The 24,043-nt window shown below is 41.4% G+C and overlaps 1 protein-coding gene across 6 annotated transcripts in view; it reads right to left on the bottom strand.

The window, feature by feature from the left end:
* Positions 1–24,043, bottom strand: part of fam131bb (family with sequence similarity 131 member Bb) — a 34,664-nt gene continuing 10,621 nt past the window's right edge. The window contains exons 2-10 of one of the 6 annotated variants that reach the window (XM_034145718.1): positions 19,257–19,294; positions 16,113–16,148; positions 15,933–15,980; positions 15,640–15,742; positions 12,397–12,621; positions 10,931–11,071; positions 9,903–10,213; positions 7,637–7,906; positions 1–3,301 (exon numbers count right to left, since the gene is read on the bottom strand). In XM_034145718.1, coding sequence (XP_034001609.1) covers positions 3,086–3,301; positions 7,637–7,906; positions 9,903–10,213; positions 10,931–11,071; positions 12,397–12,621; positions 15,640–15,736 — 1,260 coding nt within the window. In that variant the 5' untranslated portion in view covers positions 15,737–15,742; positions 15,933–15,980; positions 16,113–16,148; positions 19,257–19,294 and the 3' untranslated portion in view covers positions 1–3,085. The remainder of the gene's footprint in view (positions 3,302–7,636; positions 7,907–9,902; positions 10,214–10,930; positions 11,072–12,396; positions 12,622–15,639; positions 15,743–15,932; positions 15,981–16,112; positions 16,149–19,256; positions 19,295–24,043) is intronic. The other 5 variants (XM_034145713.1, XM_034145714.1, XM_034145715.1 and 2 more) reach the window with 5 other exon arrangements.

The following is a 24,043-nucleotide window of genomic DNA, read 5'->3' as shown; positions in this document are numbered from 1 at the left end:
CACATCAAACACCATTTGTTGGTTTGTTTATTTGCTCTTTCTCCACCAGAGGAAAAGAAGAGGAGACAGGTAAAGGCGCTGGAGGGGGTGTAGGAGGTTCTGTCGTGCAGGAAAAATGGACGAGAAATGTTGACAGAAGAGGAGAGAAAGGGGGGGAACCACGTGGAAGAACCATCCTGTGACAACCGTCCAACGAGCATGCATAGGTGCGAGTGTACACTGTATTACACCGCCTCATTTCAGACAAATAAATCCAATTTTACACAGACTTTTACAGAAGCTACCCAATGTTTTTTTTTTTTTTACAGCAGTTAGCAAATGATATATCTCTGATTGCAACAAATCCCCTTTAGTTAATTTATTTTTTTTCTCTTTTCAGGCAGTGATTCTTCCAACAAGACAACGTACTGTACACTGACGGACAGACATACAGACAGACACAAATGTACAGAACAGATACAAAGAGATAGGAGAGAGAAGGAGAAAGGCAGCGTACCAGAAGCAGATTTTGAGCGTCATGACAGGTGACGGAAACTCTTGGAAGATGGCAGTAGGGTTATACAAAAAGAGCGAACCAAAGACGTGATCAGTAAACCTTTAACATCCACAGAAATATATTTGGCTTCTTGTTATAAGTTTATTCATTCATTTAGATTTTGAAAAATAAAACAACCCAGTGTCCTTCAAGTCCATGCATGTGTCCGTGAAATCTTTTGGCGAAAAAGAAGCCGAATTCTTCGTCACAATGAACACATATAAAGGAAAGGGTCTTTCCAACACACGATTGACTCACAAAGGACTCTGTACAAGCCGTCACATTATTCCTCCCCGCCAAGTAATTGTTCAATAAATAAATGAATATGTGCCACTGTGTAAAGACATTCTGTTTGCAGTTTTGAGCCCTCGTGTTTTCACTAAACAGGGATTCTTGAAATAAAATGATATAATCCAGAGCTGCCAAACTAGCCATTTCTAAATCTCCAAACAAAGTGGTTTTTTTCTCGTGTAAAGTGCTCAAAACCAGACTGAAACAAGACGGCTTTACAACCATGACAACTATTCTAACTTTTACCGGAGGGGATTTTCAACAAGTCCGTAGAAAAATAAACATTGTCCCCCAACGTTGCATAAAGAAGCAATCAATAAATAAATTCATTCAACTGCTTTTTGTTGTTGTTAGTTTGTCTTAAAAGTGTCTCACACAATCATCAAAGTGAGAGGAGAAGGAGCTCCCCGACAGAGAAGATAAAAAGGTGAGAACAGTGTGTCGTAAAGTTCGTCATGCACAGAAAGTCTCCTCCTCCTCCTCCTCCTCCTCTTCCTCTTTGCTGAAACACTCCTTCCTCAGGCGAGTGAAAGAAAAACACAAATGAAAACATGCCTCCTCAAACATCAGATTCACTATCACTCTCCAGGCAGCTGCTTCTTCACAGAAATCACAGGAAGACACCGATCTGTTTCGGCTCTACTGTTCGCGCCTAGCTGTCTTTCCTGTTCCCTGATTGGCTGATTAAGCACGGGCTGTATTTCCCCCTCCTTTATCTACTACTGTTCCTATTGACCCGATGAAACACTCTCCAGTTGGAGCCATCGCTCTTCTTCCCACACAAACATTCCTCCGTTGCATTAAATCTTTGTGTAAGTGGTAAGAAAAACTAAATTCAGTCGCAAGCTTGAGAGCGTTCCCGCCAAAAAGTGGGACTGAGATGTGTAAAAAAAAAATAAAGAAATCATACTGTACTAGAACAGTTTGTGACTGCATGTAAGAGGCGATTTTTTATTATATACTCAGACTATTTACATCTATACGACAGCGTGAACACCGGGCTGTTGGGACGCCGGTGTTTGTCTGCCTATTGCTGGTTACAATTTAGATATTTGTGTGTGTGTGTGTGTGTGCGTGTGTGTGTGTGCGTGCGCGCGTGTGTGTGCGTGTGCGTGTGTGTGCGTGTGTGGTGGAGCCAGCAGTGGTCAGCAGCTCCCTCCCACACGTTTTTTTTTTAAAAAACAGGTTGTTTATCTTTGTTTCTTAAGACTCTCCATGTGGACGGCGAGGAGAGAAACTCATGTACTGCCACCTGCCTTCTTCCAGTACATTCAAATAGTGGTTATCATCCTCGATTCATCTATGAAGGAACGAAATAAGAAGCAGCTGAGGGTTTCGTGTTGTTAAGTGGCTCGGTTTTGGTTGGGTGCCGTCAGCAGTCCAAAGGCAGCCTCTGATCTGTTGGATTGCATCAGTGCAAAAGAGATCATGCAGCTCTGTCTTTACGCCCCCTGCGATACTATGGTTCAGTGCAGCGTCTATACGGTGCTGTATAGTACAAGTACTCCATAGTGCTCTGAAGAAACATGCATACAGAGAGACAGCAGGAAGCACACTTTCTTACAGTACAATCCTTTCTGTGCAGGTTAGTGTGTGCAGGACGTGTCCCTGGGTTGTGCCTCGGCCACAGAATCTTACTCTACAGGGTTAATATGCATTTCACGAGCCTAACACGTGGAACTGTTTGCCGTTTTTTGAAAGTATACTGCGTGTGTTGGATGAAAATGTATTTGATTAAACAGTAATATGTTTGAGTTACAGCTGTAAACAGAGTAGTTCTCCCGTGGGAAAACTGTTATATCTTATCATACACTTATACATAGATTTGTTCTTTTTTTGTTGCTTTATTACAAAATGATTCTTATTATAATGTCCTATTATGATCGATTTTCATTATTGTTATAAGACGATGACAGGGTCGACTTTGCTTGTCCTCATAAAAAGCATGCATGTTTTTATTTGCCCTCCTCTTCATCTCAACGTGGTTTTACTATCCAATTGGGAACGTCCAATCAGTCCTCCTCCTCTTCCCCGTCTTCGTTTACCTTTGGGATGGAAGGCTTAAAAAGAAACAGGTGTCCTTTGTTGCATCAGCTGTCTTTGTCTCATTGTGAGTCCACCTCCAGATCTGGTTTCTCGCTTTCTGAAGAATCCATCTAAAAAATGTTGATACCTGAAAGGAACAGATTAATAGATATATATTGTATTGTTACGCTCATTCCTGGCTGACTCCGGGTCAGTTTGTAATGAGGGGTCTGTTCAGTTGGCTGTCATGGCGGCTCCCGGGCTGAGCGCCTCCTCCTCCTCCTTCTCCAGCGTCTGCACCAGGCTGGAGGAGACATCCGAGGACTTCCGCTCTGTGATTGGCTCTGCAGGTGGTTGCCCCGGACTACTGCCACCGGAGGCGTCCCCTTGGTGCCGGGGGGGAGTCAACGAGGCCAGCTCCGGCTCCATGCACACTCTCATCTCATCCTCCTGAGCGGGAAACACAGGGGCGTCAGCAGAGAGGGCAAAAGTACACACATCCTTTACTCAATAAGTACAGATACTCGTGTTTAAAAATACTCTGGTGAAAGTAGAAGTACTGACTAAACTTCTTTACTCAAGTAAAAGTAAAGAGGCTTTGAAATGTACTTAAGTAAAAAGTACCCATAACTAGCAGCTGTTTTAAAGAGTACCTGACCTCCCTTTATATTAATAGAACAATAATGTCATTGTTAGCTAATGAATGTTTTCACGGCAACATGACAACGTTTTCATTGGTCCCTCTTCTTTAGAGAAGACCAGGAAATGATGGATACACGGATCGTGTTCAAATCAATAGGCACGCAATGACTCTAAATAATAATGATCACGCCACCAAACACACATTCAAACTAAAGGAACCAGCCTGTTTGGAAAATGTGAGAAGTAGAAAGTACAGGTATTTGTGTTCAAAATGTAAGAAGTAGAAAGTACAGGTATTTGTGTTCAAAATGTAAGAAGTAGAAAGTACAGGTATTTGTGTTCAAAAGGTAAGAAGTAGAAAGTACAGGTATTTGTGTTCAAAATGTAAGAAGTAGAAAGTACAGGTATTTGTGTTCAACATGTAAGAAGTAGAAAGTACAGGTATTTGTGTTCAAAATGTAAGAAGTAGAAAGTACAGGTATTTGTGTTCAACATGTAAGAAGTAGAAAGTACAGGTATTTGTGTTCAACATGTAAGAAGTAGAAAGTACAGGTATTTGTGTTCAAAATGTAAGAAGTAGAAAGTACAGGTTTTTGTGTTCAAAATGTAAGAAGTAGAAAGTACAGGTATTTGTGTTCAAAAGGTAAGAAGTAGAAAGTACAGGTATTTGTGTTCAACATGTAAGAAGTAGAAAGTACAGGTATTTGTGTTCAAAAGGTAAGAAGTAGAAAGTACAGGTATTTGAGTTCAAAATGTAAGAAGTAGAAAGTACAGGTATTTGGGTTCAAAATGTAAGAAGTAGAAAGTACAGATATTTGTGTTCAAAATGTAAGAAGTAGAAAGTACAGGTATTTGTGTTCAACATGTAAGAAGTAGAAAGTACAGGTATTTGTGTTAGAAATGTAAGAAGTCAAAGTAAAAAGTCGTCAGAAAAATAAGTAGTGGAGTAAAGTACTGATACCAGAAACATGTACTTAAGTACAGTAACAAAGTATTTGTACTCCACTACTTCCCACCTCTGGGCGTCAGTCAGCTGAATCAGAATCAGAATTAGTTAGAATTTAGTTCCACCTGGAGTAAATTCACAAGCTACCCTGCAGTATACAAAGCCATTCAAACTAGCTGCACCTTTACCAGCTTTGAGAACACTTTAATGATCAATCATTATAAAACATATCATATATATTATTCTGAAATGGACCAATCTGCACGATGAGTACTTTTACTGTCGCTACTTTCACTATATTTTGAAGCTAATACTTTTCTACTTTTACTTGAGGAACATTTTTGAATGCAGGACTTTCACTGTAACAGAGTATTCCTACACTCTGGTACTTCTACTTTTACTCAAGTACAAGATCTGAGTACTTCTACTTTTACTCAAGTACAAGATCTGAGTACTTCTACTTTTACTCAAGTACAAGATCTGAGTACTTCTACTTTTACTCAAGTACAAGATCTGAGTACTTCTACTTTTACCCAATACAAGATCTGAGTACTTCTACTTTTACTCAAGTACAAGATCTAAGTACTTCTACTTTTACTCAAGTACAAGATCTGAGTACTTCTACTTTTACCCAATACAAGATCTGAGTACTTCTACTTTTACTCAAGTACAAGATCTGAGTACTTCTACTTTTACTCAAGTATAAGATCTGAGTACTTCTACTTTTACTCAAGTACAAGATCTGAGTACTTCTTCCACCTCTGTTTTAAAATGTACAGTGTTACAGTAAGAGTGTTTAAAAGAAAAAAACGTGGCATAAATAACATATTAAAGTATTGAGACCTTATAACAAAGGAAATGCTGGGAATGTATGCTTTTACATAGAGGTGACTTTTGCCCATACAGTACTACAGTAGTACTTCTCAGGTGTATCCCTTTAACTCGTCTTGTATGAATGACATTGATCCAAACTGACTTCCAAAGCTTTACAGATTGATTTCCCATCTGTCTCGCAACTTGCCTGATAAAGAGATCAACTGGGAGCAGTTCCTAGTGATATCATTCATCACCGTTGACATTTAGTTGTGCAGGATGCCGATTTAGAGCCCTTTATTGTTGGCTTGTTGAATCATAATCACAAACTGTTTGTGGTTGGTGCGAGCAGGAAGCTTCAGCGAGCAAAATGTCTGAGTCAACGGCTGAAACGCTTCATGCTTTTACATTAATTGGCGGGATTCACAAGAAACAAAAGTAGAAGCACGCCCTCGTTACATCCCGTATTACATCCCGTATTACATCCTGTATTGATTATTGCAACTCCATCCTCTCTGGTCTTCCTCACAAATCCCTGCGTAAGCTCCAGCTGGTCCAAAACTCACCCGCCCGTATCATTACCAGAACTCCTTCCATTGATCATATCACTCCGGTTCTTCAACAACTCCATTGGCTCCCCGTTAAATACCACATCGACTTTAAAATCTTGCTCCTCACCTTCAAGGCCCTTCACACTCTTGCACCTCCATATCTCTCTGAGCTCCTTCACACCTCCCTCTCGTGCTCTCCGATCCTCCTCTGCCTTCCAACTCACTGTATACCTTCTGCCCGCCTGACCACCATGGGGTCAAGAGCCTTCAGCCACTCTGCCCCCCCCGTTTCTGGAACTCTCTTCCACAAGACATCCGCAATATGGACTCACTCTCAACTAGGGCTGTGCAATTAATCGTATTTTAATCGCAATTACGATTTTGGCCTGCCACAATTACGAAAACAACATAATCGAAAAAAACGATTATTTTGCTTTGCTAGGTTGTGACCGTGCACTGCAACATATTTGATCTAATTTATTTGTATTTATCATATTTATATATGTTTAGTAGCTTGTTGAAGTGCGCTCCAAAATATTTGTTGATCTTGTTTATTGGTATTTATTATTTTGATATTATTTATGTATAATTTATTTTTGTATTGGTTTTTCAGTTGAATTATACGTTCAGGGAAATCAACAGTTAAAGAGATACTGTTCAAATTATTATTTGTATTTAAAAGTTCAATAAATGGATGTTTTAAAAGTCAATGAATAATCGTATTTAATAATCGTGATATCAATTATTGACCAAAAATAATCGTGATTATGATTTTTGCCATAATCGCACAGCCCTACTCTCAACCTTCAAATCCTGCCTGAAAACCCATCTTTTGAAACTGGCGTATTCAATATCTTAATTCTTCTAAACTGATTGTTGTTTTTAAGTCTTTGTTTTTTAAGTCTTGAATTACTGTTTCATCTTCCTTGTTGCTTATTTTTAGTTATGCTCGGTAAGGTGTCCTTGAGAGCTTTGGAAGGCGCCCATAAATAAAATGCATTATTATTATTATACCCACAATGCAACACATCTTTTACTGCATTTCTGTGGTATTGAATTGAAAATAATAGTTAGATATTAAAACGTGTTTTCTTTCTCTTATGCCTTGAGCCAGAAACCCCCAAGTCAGCAGAACTAACAGACAGTTAAGTATCTTTACTTAGGTTTTTACCTAAGGGTTTCTGCATATATCATTCATAGACAGATTTATATCAAATTTCTATTGATTAAAAACATGGTGAAAAAGCTTTTTACAGTCAGTTCTTATTTATAAAGTGATGGAAAAAATTCCCTCTGTAAAATTATTTGACTCTAATTTGTCAAGACACGTTTTCTTTCAGTTTAAGCAACTTGTACAAACGTATTCACACTATTGCCCACTGTTTTTTTTTCCTTTTTCTTTCAGCTGTCTCCCCCCAGTTTATACATCGAAAGAATATATGAAAGAAAGACACAACTGGTGAATTGTAATGTTCATATCAAATATATTTCCCCCTATTCACCTGTAGCGTCTCCCCTCAGAATATGGAATAGATTAGGAGCATCAGTCTTGTCTTCAGTGCTGATCTTAAATCATACATCATGTATTCTGACCATGTGTTCCCCTCACCTTGACCTCCTCCTCCCCCCCCTGCTGCTGTTTTAGCATCTTATACCAACATATTCATATACTATTGCCTACTGTTTTTTTCAATGTGTCTTTCAGCTGTATCCACACCGTTTATACAGAGAAAGAAAATATATCTCATTATAATCTCCCCAGTTTCTAGCATCCTTGTCTCTGGTGCAGATCCTAAATCATACATATGTATTCTGAGCATGTGTTCCCCTCACCTGGACCTCCTCCTCCTCCTCCTCCTCCTCCTCCTGCTGCTCCAGGAGGGGGGAGTGCTCCGTCCCCATGTCCTCCGCAGACGGGACACACAGGCTGGGCTCCACCATCACCGCCACCCCCATGAAGCCCCCCCCCTCCGTGGGGTAGGCCTCCATGCTGTTCCACAGGTCCACCAGCGGGGGGCGGGCCGGGTGCACCAGGCTGTGGATGGTGCTGTTGGGCGTAGCTTGCAAAGATTGGTTGGCGCTGTGCAGCCGCTGCTCCAGAGACTGGGGGGGGGGGGGGGGAGAGGGAGGGGGGGGACAGATCAGGAGGCAGAACAGAAAGGTGTTCACAGTTTCTGAATGTGTGTGTTTGGGAAAATACAACTTACTTTTGTATTCCTATGTTATTTTTTTTTTCTGTTTTGCTTTTATTTATTTTTTAAATTGTTTTATTTTAACATATTATCACTGTAGATGTTTTATCATTTTAATATTATTTTAATATTGATGTTTTGTTTTCTGTAAAGCACTTTGGGCTGCTTTGTGCATGAAAGGTGCTATACAATCTACCAAACTGTTGGTGCTGTGTATGACCTTGCAGCTGCCTCCTCTTTAGATGGAAGGAGGCAGGGCATGATTCACTTTGTTTATCTACAGAGTGGAAGACACCTACTCTTGTCTCCCACCTTTTGAGGGGCAAAGAGCAACATCATCGTCAATGGGAATACCTGCATGTACGGAGACCTGCCGAAACCAAACGGATGTACGACTATGTGTGGGACTGCACTTGGACTATATAAGCTTGATGTGATTTCCTGTTCCTTTGAGCAGCATACCTCATGTGTGTGAGTTGAACCATATTCCTGTTTGTGATTTAACTCTGCTTCTTCTTGCAAGAATAAATTAGTACCTGATTAACAGTGAGAGAAATCAATTCTGCTTTCTTTGTGCAGAGAAGAGCGTCATTTTTTATTTTGTCTGATATTTGCAGTTTAAAGCAACAACTAATGTTCAGAAAAGTTTACTCTTGATATCAATTTCTTAAAAGTAGTGATCCTTTTGACAGAGCATCATTTTATCTTGGCGCCGACTTGCAGTTTAAAGTCAAATGTATTGTTTTGGATTGTTGTGCTGAGTTTATATTTTCCTTTATTTTTCTCTATAAATCAGTTTCTGAAAAGCAGAGTTAGTAATACTTCACTTTATTCTATTCAGGTCGCTCTTGAAAAATAGATTTGAATCTCAATGAGACTTTTACCTGGTTCAATAAAGGATAATAGATTCTCTGTACTGTATTTTTCTTAACTTTATAAATCTTTTACCTTCTTCCAAACATTTGTTTACTTAAAGGTGGGGTAGGTAAGTTTGAGAAACCGGCTCGAGATACACTTGTTGTTATATTCCATGGAATGCTCTTAACATCCCGATAGCAATGAATATCTTAAGTGCTTTGACAAAAAATCCATTAAAAAATGTCATCTGTGGAAGCCGTAGTACTGTAAAAAGCACGACCAATCATCTGAGCCGGGCCGGCTAAAATAACTGGATGGCCTACCTGCCTGTCAGCCTTCCATCTGTGCACAAACTTATCTCGTGTCCTCATTGGTCATGTGCGCGTTCGTGTGTGTTGGAGGAGGGGCTCTGTAAGGAAGTGGCAGATTTTCTCCGGCTGTGTATTTTCAAATTCTAGCGATCTCGAGCTGGTTTCTCCAAAATTACCTACCTCACCTTTAAGAGTCCATTGCATATATGCTTACACAACTAAAATCAACAAACAACAAAAACAAAGAGTTTGCTTGTAGACACATTTTACATTTTGGCATTAAGCATGAGCTATTTTTGGTGACAAAATGTTATTCTCCTTTTAGAAATCTCAGTTACATCTGAGTTCATTTCTAATTTTGGAAATGACATTTTTATATATACATTTACTTAAAATCAAGCTCATTTTTATTTCCCTCCAAACATGAAAACCAACATTTTTCTTTAGCTAAGTGATATTTTTAGATTATCTAGGTGGTTATGGAAGTATTGTAAATCTGAAATAGCTGCAATCACATATATGCACTCCTGTTCATGGATTCACACACAACCTAACAAACACTTGATCTTTGAGTGAGCTATAGAGCTGCTGGTTTACATGACTTCCTAGTTTCTTTAGACTGCTCAGGTTCATGCATTATTAGAGTGACTTTGAGCATCAGTAAACATACTATCACACTGCATTTCTCACTCCATCTCCTTCCATCTATCAGGGCTACGCCCACAGAAGGTGACTCACCTGCTGCTGCTGGTACTGCAGCAGTTGCTGCTGCTGGTAGCTCTGGATCTGCTGGATCTGCTGCAGCTGCTGCAGCTGGTTCTGCTGCTGGAGCGTCAGCTGCTGCTGCTGCTGCTGCGACAGGAAGCACCCCGCCGCCTGGCCCTCGTAGCCCTCAGGCCCGAGGACGTAGGAGCCGGCCGGGGAGGACATCACGCCGGAGGAGTCGTTGTTGATGGGCTCCCAGGCGTCGGAGGAGGAGAGGCAGTAGTGGCCCTGGGAGACGTAAGTGTGGGGCCACACATCCGCTGAGGAGTGGTGCAAGATCTGATCTGGAAGGAAATAAAGAGCAGGAGTGGCTATTAAAGGTGCTGCTGGAGGTGTCAGGAACACGGTGAGGGAGAGTTCTGGCAGTGCGTATTCAGACCCTCGTTACTGTAAAAGTCCTGCAGTGTAAATCGTATTATAGCAAAGCAGTCATTATAATCATCTGAGAACTTTGTCTCACTTCATGAGAACAACTTTGTGTCACTGCTCTGAAATCAAAATGTCCAAAATCATTAGTTATCCAGGTTTACCTTCAACCGACCATGTTGGAAAATGTGGAATTAATAATGAGCTTCCCTCCAGCGCGGAGAGGAGATGAACAGTGTGTTCTCATTACTGAGCAACACAACACATGCAAGCTGCCTTATTCATTCAAAGCCAGGGCTGGAGGAGAGTAAGTATGTACATTTAATTACACACTCAAGTCAAGTTTTGAGCTACTTTCCTGAAGTATATCCACGTTATGCTACTTTAAAAACATGGTAAATATAATAAAATGAATACAAAGATAAACATAAAGTAAACAAGACATTGTAGTGAATCACGTTAAGTTGCTGAGGTGCCAGTCAGCTCGGGCATGAACATCCATTTGTTGGAGTCTGTCTTGTCTTTATGAACCTGTGATAATGTTAATATTTGCCTTAATGTAAAGATTGTTCTGAAAGACAGGCCACTTTAAGATGCATCCACGGCCATATTTGTAGTTCTTTGTAGTCCTTTACCTCGACTGGTGATGCTCTCCTGGTTGACCTCGCTCAGACGGGCCACGCTGCCCATCATTGATCCCGACCGCGTGCTCCCTCCGTCCATCGAGCCCCAGGCTATGAGCGTCGCCTCGGTGACTGCAAACTGCTGCAGGATCCCTGAGGGCAGCAGAGGACAAACCAGCATTATAATAGTTAAATCACTGAATAAGTGGCATAAATACATCTTACAAAGTGAGGTGAAAACAATATGCTGATCAATGAGGGTTCTAGAGCAGTGGTTCCCAACCTGGGGGTTTTGCGTTACATATAATTATAACGCAATACATGATTGTCGCTAAAAGCCTTGTCTCTACATTACAATAAAATATAAAAAATAATTGATTAATTAATTTTAATAAAAATTCAAGTTAGTAGCTATTAAAGGCATAAAAAGACAGAAATGTATAATTCTTTCTTTAATAGAAATGTTTCTTCTGCCCGTAAAGTGTCCAAACCAGGCTTGTCTTGCAGCGCATTTTTAAAACATAGTCATTGTCCATGCCGGTTTCAGATTATTTGTCACAGTTGCTCCGATCAGATCGGTCTCCTCCATTTTGTAGATTATTTACGACTTTTGAATCCACATAAACACATCGGCAAAATCCGGCTTACTTTGAGCATGTGTTTTAAACAGTTTAATCCCTTTGTGAATTGTTTCCACTAGCGCCGTCCTTTAATTTCTTCATTCAGCGGGAATCCAAAATAATTAATCCTGAGTCCAATAACCATCAAAGTCACTCCAATAGTGCTCCTTAATTACGCTTTCATCCTCCTTTAACAAAATACTTCACATTCATCCAGTTTGTGACAGTAGTTGTAGCATTTTGAGACTTTCAAACTTTAATTACCTGTTGGAGGGTTCTAGAGGGTTCATAGGTCAAAAGCAAATTGGATAAATAGCTAGGACTTGGACCATTAAGAGCTTTGAAAAACGTATAGTAGTATGTTAAAGAGGCCCCATTGTGCTTTTTGGGGGGATTTTCCCTCTGCTGTAGTGTGTTATATAGATTTCAGTGCATGTAAATGGTCTGCAAAAGCTAAAATCCCTGTGTTTCCTCCAGAAGGAGTTTCTCCCCCAAATACTCCCCCCTCCCCCCTGCCTGAAACGCCTCCATTGGACTCATTTGTTTACTTCTGTAACATAGTGACATCACTATCAAAACTTGTGCTTCTATTGGCTAGCATATTGTACGTGATAAGGGGCGTGACATCTCTCAGCGGTTGACCAATCACAACAGAGCAGCAGACTGGGCTCTGGTTTCAGACAGAGGGTGAAAAGAGGTGCTGCAGGACAGGCAGTATGAGACAAATAAAGACTTTTTGAACATTAAAGCATGGAGACATGTCAGAGTAGAGACACTACATACTGATATGAACCTGAACATGAGCAGAATAAGGTCCCTTTAAAATGTGGGTGAACGGGCTCTTTGTGAGTTTCTGACCTGCAGTGAAGCGCGCCTCCTTCTCTCCTTCACTCAGGTCGCTGTAGGCGTCGCTCTCCAGCCGCCGCTCCTTCTCCCGCTCCTCGGTGGTGATCCGGGGCAGCGGCACGCCTCCTGGTCCCACCGTCGACATGCCCCAGTTCTGCCACTCGATCATGTGAGCAACGCGACCCTGCGCCATGCCGGTGGGCTTCGTCACTCGCTCCTTCATCGTGCGGCTCACACCTGGTGGGGGAGGAAAGGAGGGATAGAAGAAGAGTGGAGGAAGAAAGGGGAGAAACAGACATAAGATAGATATGTTATTATCAAGCATTTTATTGTGTTTGTTCGGGGATGTTGTGAAGAATGATGAAACTATGGATGCCCAGCAGGATCAGACTAAACTGTGTGGAGGATAAACAGTGTTGTCCTCAAACATAATGCAGTTTTGTTTAATTATATTATCACTGTAAGATTGTTAATTACCTTAGAAGCTGATTGTGTGTAGTGATTCAAGTAAATATGTATGTGTAAATGTGTATAAATAGAGTTTGGTCGCATTTCATTTACTTGTTTTTGAAGATAAGAATGTAAATAATTGAATATTGGGAAATAGTAAAGGAAAGATTTTGTGTTACACGATATTCTGATCGCATTACATAATTACGTTTCCTGATTTGATCATAAAAAGAACACAATAACTCAAATGTTGTTATAAAAATCGAATGAAACTCAGGTAATTCAAACTATTTTCCTTACCTGCTTACTGTGTTTGTGCATGGATGTATTGATCCGGCAATATTTATTAATTTGTTCTCAATAACTTTACCTAAAACCTGCAATTAAATCCATCCTTTCATTTGTTGAGTATTTCCTTCTCACAGGAGAACATCAAATAGGCCTTACTATTTGGTTATTTCATATATATTTATATTGAATTACCAGATAATAATGAAAACAAAAATTTAAAATAACCTATATTGGCATTTCAATTAAAGAAAAATATAGTTTAGTCCGACCTAGCTTCTCAGATGCCTGTATTTTAATGAGCGTCTTCGTGAACATGGATGAGGAGAATAGCTAAATGCAGATGTGTTGAGGGGATGATAGCATGTGTGTAATGAGACGACACCATTGTCTGATGGAGTAAAGGCAGGAGAATGGATGTGTCCTGTCTGAAAGAGGTGCATCATGGGATGTAATAGGTTAATAAGGGTGAGGTGGTTGTATGGCATGAGTAATGAGAGGTCGGCTTGTTGACATAACATCTTTCACACCTCTGCTAATCTGCGCTGAGTAAACAGAAACACTCTGCTGTCTGTGTGAGGACTCACCCTAACCCTAACCCTGATGGCTGCATAATGGCTGCACTCCATATTTCATGTGACCAACACATGACTGTAAATCCCTGGGCTCTCTGACGATGAGATTTATGAATAAATGTAAGGACAAATCTGGACCACACCACACCAGCTGCACTGCACTGACCTCTGTTTAACACAAACCATCCACACTAAAGCCCCGGCCGCACGAGGACGATAACGGTCATATCTGCTACAGTTCAGATAGACGGTTCGGCCACACGAGGCCGACACGGAAACGCAGAAAACGATAACGATAACGGTTCCCAAGGTGGGTAGATCAGCAAACGAAACGCTCTGGGGGGGCAAACGGCTCCGTGTTTACGCCTATACGATCATGTCCTGATAACGATGACGCAATAGCCCCGCCTCTCCCCACCTCTCCTGCTCAGAGATCAGCTGCTGGGCTGTCAGAAGAGGGGGAGGAAAAGAGAGGCTCCATTTTGTATTCTTATATTATTATATAGAGTCGTTATCAATTTGTTTTAAAGCTCAATAAATAACAAAGAAGACCTTTGACCGGCACTTTTCTAATTTTGTCCGGAAGATTTAAACTTTAACGGACATGTTGACCGGCGGAAAAAATTCTAACTGAAACTCTTCCGCACGGTCCCCTTGTTCCTTGGAAGAGGCGGAGAGGTGGGTGTTTGTCATCTGCTGGTGGACTAACCGGAGAGATTTACTGCAGGAGCAAACGCTTGCCTCGGGGAGGGAGAAAAAGAGCCAGAACGTCCACAGCGGAGCATAAACAGAAGGGCAACCATGGCAACCATGCGCAGGAAGTCTTCTTCGCTGCTTTTGTGGCAGGAGTACAGCGCCACTTACAGGCCTGGCATATGTACTACAGCGTCTCCAGCGCTTTCGAACGGTCTCGTGTGAACGGAAACGTTTCTGGTGTCTGTTGCGTGTGGACGGAAGACTTTTTTGATATCGATTTCGGTCCGTTTGCGTTTTCGTCCTCGTGTGGCTCCAGCCTAACACTACACAGTTTCAGAACCACTGAACATGAAGAGCTACACTTCCCACTCACCTTGTCTTAGAGCAACAAGCTGTATGAGGACGCACTGTGTGTGTGAGGTGTGTTGTTTTAATCAATTAAACTTGTTGTATATATATAGCACTTAGCATAAGGGAACACAAAGTGCTTCCCCAGCTAAAAAACAAAACTAACCCCCGTCCCAGTTCATAGACAGAGACACACTTAACTATGTGATTGATAACACTTAACATCAACAGAACTCAATAAACACACGACTGAAATAATTATTATAATTAACTTAAAGAGGCCCTTCTATGCCTTTTGGTGTTTTCCCTTTCCTGTAGTGTCATAGTGCATTTCAATGGTCTGTAAAGGCTAATCCCTGTGATTTTCTCTCCCACACACTCCCCCCCCCCCCCCCCCCCCCTGCCTGAAACGCCTCCATTGGACTCCTTTGTTTTCTTCAGTAACAAAACAAACATACACTGAAAAAACGGAACCGTTGACTTTAATTAAGTGTAGTATGTCAACACATTTCCAATAACTGTATTAGGGTAGTTGAGAACAATAATGTTAAATAGGTTCAACTTAAAATGATTGCTTTTAACTAACCTAATACAGTGATATAAGTCAACGTTTCAGTTCCTTCAGTGTACTAACACTACACAGTTTGTTTCACAGCCACTTAACAAAAAGAGCTACACTTCCCACTCACCTTGTCTTAGAGCAACAAGCTGTATGAGGATGCACTGTGTGTGTTTTTAAGGCTGATTTAATTCCATCAATGACTCAGGAGGTAGTCATTGACGAGTGTTATTACGGTGTGAAGAGGAAGTGATTCAGGGGAACCCATTTTCGGGTACCATGCTGGCTCCAGCCGAGCCAACATGGGGTCGTTTACCCGTTTACAGCACAGACACACACCTGACACACCTGACAGAGAAGCATTAGCCAGAGCCCCGATGCCGTACGCATTAGAGTTCCTCTTGAGCCGAGGCAGGATCGACGTGGTGTCTTCCATGGACAGCTGGAGGGGGAGAAGACAGAGGAATGGAGGAGGGGGGAAAAAAGCGTGGAGAAAAGGATAGTATGGGAAGTGTGACGGGGCACACAAAGACGTCGAGACGGTGTGTGTTACAGGAAGGGTGAGTGGAGAGAAGTGATGGAGATGTTGGGTTAATACAAAATCTCCAAATCCAACTTTTTTTTTATTTTACCCTGCACCAATTCTGATTGTGCCACGACTAAACCCTGGAAGAGATCGACTGTAAAGGCCGAGGTGGAAGAGAGGGGGGAGGGTGAAAGAGGTCAGGGTGAGTTAAATCAAAACAGGTGAGAGAAACATATAAATATAGGAGGAAGAGTAGTACATGAGGGAATGAGGTCACAACACTTACATTGATTCCTTCCCATGACAATTCTGAAGGTCCATGCTGAGGAAGAGAAATATAGGAGGAAGGGAGGGATGGGGAAAGAAGGAGAAGGAAAGACAGATACATGCATGGGGGGGGGGATGGGGAGAAGACGAAGGAAAAAAAGGAGGGGGTTGAACATCGGACATGCAGAGAAATTAAGAGACAGGGAGACAGAGACACAGGATTTTCCAGGGAGGAGGGAGGCAAGAGTCAAGGACCGGAATGAGAGGGAGAAGGGGGGGGGATTAAACAGGGATCAGTTTATTTGCTTCGTTATGTTTAGCAGAGTGAAAACGCTGCGGAGGAATGAGCGTCCTCTCGGCTTACACGTGCTGCCAGAAACACTGAAAAGCCAGCGGAAAATTGAGCGCGAGTGAGAGAGATGTGTTTTTATCTGATGCTGCGTAAAGACAGGGGACTGGGGCTATGAGGAGGAAGTGTGTGTGTGGTTAAGGTTAGGATAAGTGTCTCCAGGAAGTCAATGTAATGTCCCCTGAAGTGATGTATACATGTGTGTGTGTGTGTGTGTGTGTGTGTGTGTGTGTGTTGTGTGTGTGTGTGTGTGTGTGTGTGTGTGTGTGTGTGTGTGTGTGTGTGTGTGTGTGGGTGTGTGTGTGTGTGTGTGTGTGTGTGTGTGTGTGTGTGTGTGTGTAGGCAGATGCTATAGGGAAAAAGCAGATAGCAGCATTCCTCTCTATCAGACACTAAATGGATCGGGGACACTGCTGGGTTAGAGGGGAGATGTTTTCACCTTCCTGTAGATATGCACAGGAAATAAATTCATAAATATATATAAAAAACTGGAAAGAAATGTCAAACTGGGCCCGCCCAATTGTGTTTTTCCTATCATCATTACATTTTGTACCAACTACCGTGCCTATTTCAGACTGTCACTTGCACATAAACGCTTATATTAGTGCTTTTTTAAAATCATGTTAATCACAATTATGATCTGTGATTAGTCTTGATTAGGTTGTGCCGATTTCTCCGCTTTCTGTGCTTTTTCACGGTCATGCTATTCTTGATAAACATCCGCGCTGGAATTATGGGAACAACTAAGGGTCAAACTTGGTCATATGTTTAATTAAAAACTTTTTTTTTTTTTAAACGTTAAGGTTTCCAGAATACATTTGACAGCCCTAGTTTATATATATTTATAATTTTCTTGCATCTACCCCATAAAACGACAACTTTAAATAAACAAACAAGATATATTGTCGCATGGTTATTAGATCTTAACAGGTGCTGGGAACCAGATGAACGACAGTAGCTTTGGCCAGAGCCAGGCTATCTACCCTTGTTTCCAGCCTTTAAGCTAAGCTAATAAGATGCTAACCGTAGCTTCATGTTTACTGTTTAGACGTGAGACTGCTTTCAATCTTCTGAGCTAATTCTCTGCAAGACAGCGAATTAGCAAAATCCCAAACATTTGAACAATTCCTCTGAACTTCAACATTGGTTTACGCCTCCCTACAAAAGGACCCATGCATCAAAAGGATAATATTGTATAATACTTGAATGCAATTTGTTATTTATCGCTTAAAAAATGTAACAAACAGGTTATTTATTTCTGAGTGACATATCATGAGGAAGCGTCTACATGGGTGTTCTCTATCTATCTCCATCAGGCATCGCATCTATCAGCCTCTTCCCGTTCCTTTTCTACTCTCCTTCCTTTTTTATTATTCTATTTTTGCTCCCACTTCATTGCTCTTTGACTCCCCCGCTCTCTTTCTTCCTCCCCCTCCAGAGGAGTGGGTCTGATGAGAGATTTAACACACTTGAGTGGTAGTGCTCGGCCCCTTGAAGCCGCTTTTCCTAAGTTGCCTCCAATAGCCCTGACAACGCTGATGTGTGTGTGAGCGCTTCGGTGATTGTGTGTGCGTGTGTGTGTGTGTGTGTGTGTGTGTGTGTGTGTGTGTGTGTGTGTGTGTGTGTGTGTGTGTGTGTGTGTGTGTGTGTGTGGGTGTGTGTGTGTGTGTGTGTGTGTGTGTGTGTGTGTGTGTGTGTGTGTGTGTGTGTGTGTGTGTGCGTGCGTGTGTGTGTGTGTAGGACCGAAGGGCAATCTGGGGCACAATGCATAAATAAATCATGGAATAAGTCCACAGTGCATTTGGGGGAAAGTGGAGTTCTCTACATTTAGTCCAAAATGGTTTCCTCTCCTGTGTCCTCTCCCAGGGGGTCAGATATACAGCATGGGATCAGTGAAGCAGCCAAGAGGAGAGGAGAGGAGAGGAGAGGAGAGGAGAGGAGAGGAGAGGAGAGGAGAGGAGAAGATTCAGGACATGAGAAGAGAAGAGGACACAAGAGGAGAGGAGAGGAAAGGAAGGAGAGGAAAGGAGACGATGAGAGTAGAGGAGTAGAGGACACAAGACAAGGGGAGATGTAAAGAGAGGACACAAGACAAAAGGAAAGGACAGGAGGGGAGATGCGTTGAGAGGAGAGGATACAAGTTATAAAGGAGGCAAGTAGAGAAGAGAGTACAAAAGACAAGAGGAGATTTTGATAAGAGAGGAGAGGAAAGGAGAGGATGAGAGTAGAACGGATGATACAAGATGAGAGGGGAGGAAAGGACACAAGACAAGAAGAGAGAAGAGGACACGAGAGGAGAGAAGACAAGGAATGAGGGGAGAGGAAAGGATAGAAATCAAGACAAAAGGAGAGGAAAGGGGAGGACACAAAACAAGACCAAGGGACCGATACAAGACTAGACAAGAGGAGAGGATACAAGGCAAGAGGATATGATAAGAGAGGAGAGAAGAGGAGAAGTCGAGTGGAGAGGAGAATACAAAAGATATAGGGATGATGTGTAAAAAGTTGTAGAAGGAGAGTGATGCCTTTTGCTTTTTTTTGCTTTTAAAGTAAGCGACTATCCAACAGACATCAAGCAACGAGCCGACAGAACCAGAGACTGTTCCCCTACACCCCCCCTCTCATTTAGGGAGGTGTAGGGGAAGTTAAGCGACTGACATTGACATGATGTGTGACCACTTCACTTAATTAATCTACCAGCACAAGCACTGGCAGCTCGAGTTACAGAGAGCTGCTGCTCAGCATGGAGCTGCTGGGAAACTGGTTCAAATCAGCGGCCATGTTGGCTCCTCAGAGAGGCAGTATGACACTCACCTGCTCCCCGTCCTTCTGGACCGGCACGCCATCTCCCGCTGAGAGGAGGGGGAAGAGAAGAGGGAGGAGAGAAAGAGAAGAGAGGAGAGAAATTAATGTTACTCAATCAAATCATGTAATGTAATCATTTCTGTATTTAAGTTAGATTAAGAAACAGGTACAAACATGAGACATAATGGAGACATGTGAAGTGGGACAGCACAGTAACCTATAGGAAGCTTGAGAACAGGGCCCCAGATATTATATATCATTCATACATATCGAATTGAGAGAATTCACGTATTATACTGAACCATCACAACACAAAAACATATCCAACACTGCATTTCAGAAAGAGTGAACGTGTTTCCAACTCCACAGCCATTCAGCGTATTCAATCTCTGACATGTTTGCCTAACAAGAGTTGCTTTAACCCTTATGTTGTGTTGGGGTCTCCCGTGACCCATTTCAAGTTCAAATGATATAATAACTACGCTCTAGTTTTTTGTATCGGAACAAGGCTTCATGATATCCTCCACAGCAGCTATATAAACACTACACAACTGATGGTGACCATTTTTGCCAAGTCTGAAGGTCTCTAAAAAAAAAAGTGTATCATTTGGTGTTGGGGTCTGGGGAGACCCAGCAGAATTGTTGTGGGTGACTCGAGGTCAAATTTGGCCCAATCAAGATTCATCTTTGACTTTAGACGCCCCTCCCCCACCCCCTTCATCAACTGTAACAATAATTGTTCGCAACATGCACCTGGTCTCCCCTCCCTCTGGCCCCCTCCCCCATGGGAACTCCATCTTTCTCAAAGAATATGTACACAAACACTTGAACCTGAACTCACACATACACGTGTTCAATATGTGGTGTAATGTGTTTTAGCGCCATAACATTAAATTACAACAGGGTTGTACGGTTATAAATGCATTATAAGTTAGTTATGATGTAGTTAAAACAATATTGGATGATAGTCATTTTTTAGTTGTGTTTTGGACTGAGATAAATCATGGGTCAAAATGTACCCGCGAACACCATGAACGGTAACAGCTTTCGAACACAACACAAGGGTTAAGCGTTTTTTAAAGACAGACAAAGATATAGACCTTTTTATAAGACAACGTGCATCCACACAGTGTTCTTTAACAAATCATTCATACAAAACTTTGCCAAAAGTTCAATGAAGGAGATGTTTTTTCTTCTGTTGCATTTATTCCTCTCCGTTGAATCACTTTCCCTTTCACACAAAGTCCGTTAATTCATAATTTTTTCCCGCCTTTATGTTGAAAAACACATTTTAAACACCCTTCATTTCAAGATTAACAATTACACACAAGTATTATCCCTTCCCTTAACAATTATGTATATAGAGCGGCTGGTCGCAGCTGATACAAGCTCTAGTCCAGGGGGGTCAAACTCAATTTCATCGCGGGCCACATTCGCATAAAGGTTGCACTCAAAGGGCCGGTTGTAACTGTATAAATATATAATATATATATAAAATAATGTATTATATTACATTATTGCCTCTGAATTGGATTATTATCGGATAGGATAATAACTTAGTAATTAACTATGTCTGAAAGCAGAAGTCCAGGGCACATAATTGCAAGTCTCTTCAGTGCATGTCACAAAACGAGATGCATTGTGGGACATGTAGTTTATGGGCAACCTGCTTCTGTAAAGTTGCATGTAACCATATAATAAACGTATTATATTCTTTGCAAGCTCTTGCGGGGCCACATCAAATGAGGTCGCGGGCCGGATTTGGCCCCCATAAAATTACATAAATAACAAAAATATTAAAATACAGTTAAAACACGGAAACAATAGTCTAATATCGTTTCAGCGACCTGAAAGGTTTTTCCATGAAATCCAGCAGGTTATGCCAAATGTCTTCTACAAATGTTTCCATCATAAACAATTATTTCATAAGGAGCTCAGGAACTCATTAAGCCACAATGATCCGGTACTTTCTAACAAAGTGCGATGCCATTTCTGTCTGCAGTCAACACTATTAGACAGCTATTATTAGTACAAGGTTTTCAGCTTTGAAGTATCTGTAATGTTGTGTAAGCTTGTGTAGTCAGGGTTTTCTGCAAAAAAATGTCTGCCAAAGAAAAAACAAATGATTAATTTGAAGCTACTTATTTACAAAATGAAAGCCTTGAACCCAATTCGGTTGTGATTTCCTGTATTTCATATCTAAATTGTTGACTTGTAACCATATAGAGTGTTTGCTTGTAACACACTTTTACCGCAGTCCTCATCAATAAATAAACTAAAAAGCCGTCTGAGAGGGCAGACCTCAGGCAAGGCCAAATGCCCTATCTCTAAAGTAGAAGTGCACCCGATGATTTGGATCCACTCCGCAAATGTATTTTGTCCCTTGAAAACACGTTTTAGTGACAAAGTGAAAAAGTACATAGGAAAAGAGAGGACAAAATACAAGAGGAGATGAGAGGAGAGGATAAAAGACGAGAGGAGAGGATACAAGGGGAGAAGATAGGACACCAGATAAGGGGAGGGGAAATGAGACAAGAGGAGAGGAGAGGAAACAAAACGACCTCCACCAAGGCCGAATCACGATTTCTAAAGAAACAGATAATGTGCGTGTGTCCGCCCACTGATTGGGATCCGCTCTAAAAATTTAAAAGCCAATGCTACACCCTCAAAGCAAGTTCACAAAAAATCTGGAGAGTATTTTTCCCCATTGTCATGTTGACAAACAAACTGAAAAAATTAATTGGAAAAGAGAGGACAAAGTATGAGAGGAGATGAGAGGAAAGGATTCAAGACAAGAGGAAAGGAGACAAAACCAAACCACATAATCATTTGGATTCGCCTGAAAAATGTACTGTGTTTTACACCAATGCTACAACCTTCAAACAAGTTTCCCTGCTGACAGAAAAACGATTCGAAATAAATACATAACCTCCTCGGAGAAGGTGATAAAGGTGTTCCTCCCATTTCATAATTTGTTTACATTATTACATATCATTTAGCTGGCGCTTTTATCCAAAGCGACTTATAATAAGTGCAAAAACCATAAAGAATCAAACTCCGAACAACAATGAAAGTGCAGATATATTCACTTCAAACATGATCATACCATAGTGAGTGCTAGTGAATCAGTTACAAGGCCTAAATTAACATACAAGAGTTAACTCCGTCATGGCGAATAATCAGATTGGTGTAAATAAGAGGGATAAGTCTCTATTAGCCACTTTAATTCTAATTCACAATACATCAACTGAGTTTCCACTAACCACCTGCAGGCTCTCCTCGTGTCTAGACTCTTTCTGTCGGAGTCTTCTTCCACCTGTAAATCACACCTGCGTTTCAGGTGATGAAGCACTATGGAGGAGTCGGTGGCAGATCACACACAAGGTCATCCACCCGGCACACTGCTGAGGGGGGGAGGCTTTAGAAATAGCCGCTCTCTGTTGGATAAATGAGCGTTATTATTATCCCTCCTCCTTCCTGGCTGTCCAAATCCTAATTAAAACATTGGTTTAATTAGAGAGAGGGTACTGGTAATGGAGTTTAAACACAGCTCAAGTCCCTAGGTGCCTGCTCTCTGTATCTGAGGGTCTGTGAGCAACTCTCAGAGGGGCTCACTCCTGTATCAGCACTGAGTGTGTGTGTGTGTGTGTGTGTGTGTGTGTGTGTGTGTGTGTGTGTGTGTGTGTGTGTGTGTGTGTGTGTGTGTGTGTGTGTGTGTGTGTGTGTGTGTGTGTGTGTGTGTGTGTGTGTGTGTGTGTGTGTAGGTGTGTGTGTACTTTACTTACTGAACTTTTAATACTTCAAGTACATTAATTAAGTAACATTTTGAATTCAGGACTTTCAGTTGTAATTAAGTGTTTTCAGACCAAAGTATTTCTACTTTAACTTAAGTAAAGGACTTCTTCCACCACTGAATACAAGTAGTTGAGTAAAAGAACACCATTTGCCTCTGAATTGTAGTGGAGCAGAAGTAAAAGATTGAAATACTCAAGTAAAGTACAACGTTTTACTAAAGCACAAGGCCTTAAAACGCATCTTTTTAGAATAGCCTTTTACGAGATCTTTAAAATCCCCACTTGTTGCCATGCCGGCCAAAACGTCACTGTTTTTATTCTGTTATTCACTTCATTATATATATGTTTTGTTGTTGCTTTGTATCGACCATTTTACTCTGTAGCATTTTGAGTTTTGTTTACTCAAATGAAAAGTGCGCTTATAAATCAAATGTATTATTATTATTATGAGTTCATCTGGTTACTCTACACCAGTGATAGTGAGCGGTTCCTCGGCCGCTCTGAGGGAAACAGAGGGAGTTGTTGGCTGAGTGGATGTCCAGCGATGTGACCCACTGACCCGGTGATTCACAAACATCAGCTCCGCTCAGATATCAGCCTCCCTCTGAACTCCGTCCAGTCGCATCAGATCACTGCCAGGGCAGGAGACGAGGGACAGACTTCATTTCAGAAATCGACACTCTTCACACGAAGTGCCCGCTGCAAATCAGCACCGCCTCGCTTCATTTCTACAGTTAATGCTGTGGAAAAAAACCCTGGATTTTCTCTTTTCAATGCTCTCCGGATGTAAGGATACAAGTGTTATTGTCTCTCATACATCTACAAGGAGGTACTTCCAGGTGTGTTTTATTTCCCCTTTAGTTCGACCTAGTTTCCCTCAACCTACTTTGTGTATTCCTCTTATAGTTTCCCAAAATACCTCCGAACATACACAGCAGGAACATGAAGTTCTTGTACGTATAAATAGTTTAGTCGTCCATTACCAGGGTGAATTTACCTTAA

This window comes from Trematomus bernacchii, unplaced genomic scaffold (assembly GCF_902827165.1).
Source record: "Trematomus bernacchii unplaced genomic scaffold, fTreBer1.1, whole genome shotgun sequence".
Taxonomy (NCBI): Eukaryota; Metazoa; Chordata; class Actinopteri; order Perciformes; family Nototheniidae; genus Trematomus; species Trematomus bernacchii.
This window is presented reverse-complemented; position numbering and strand designations above follow the sequence as displayed.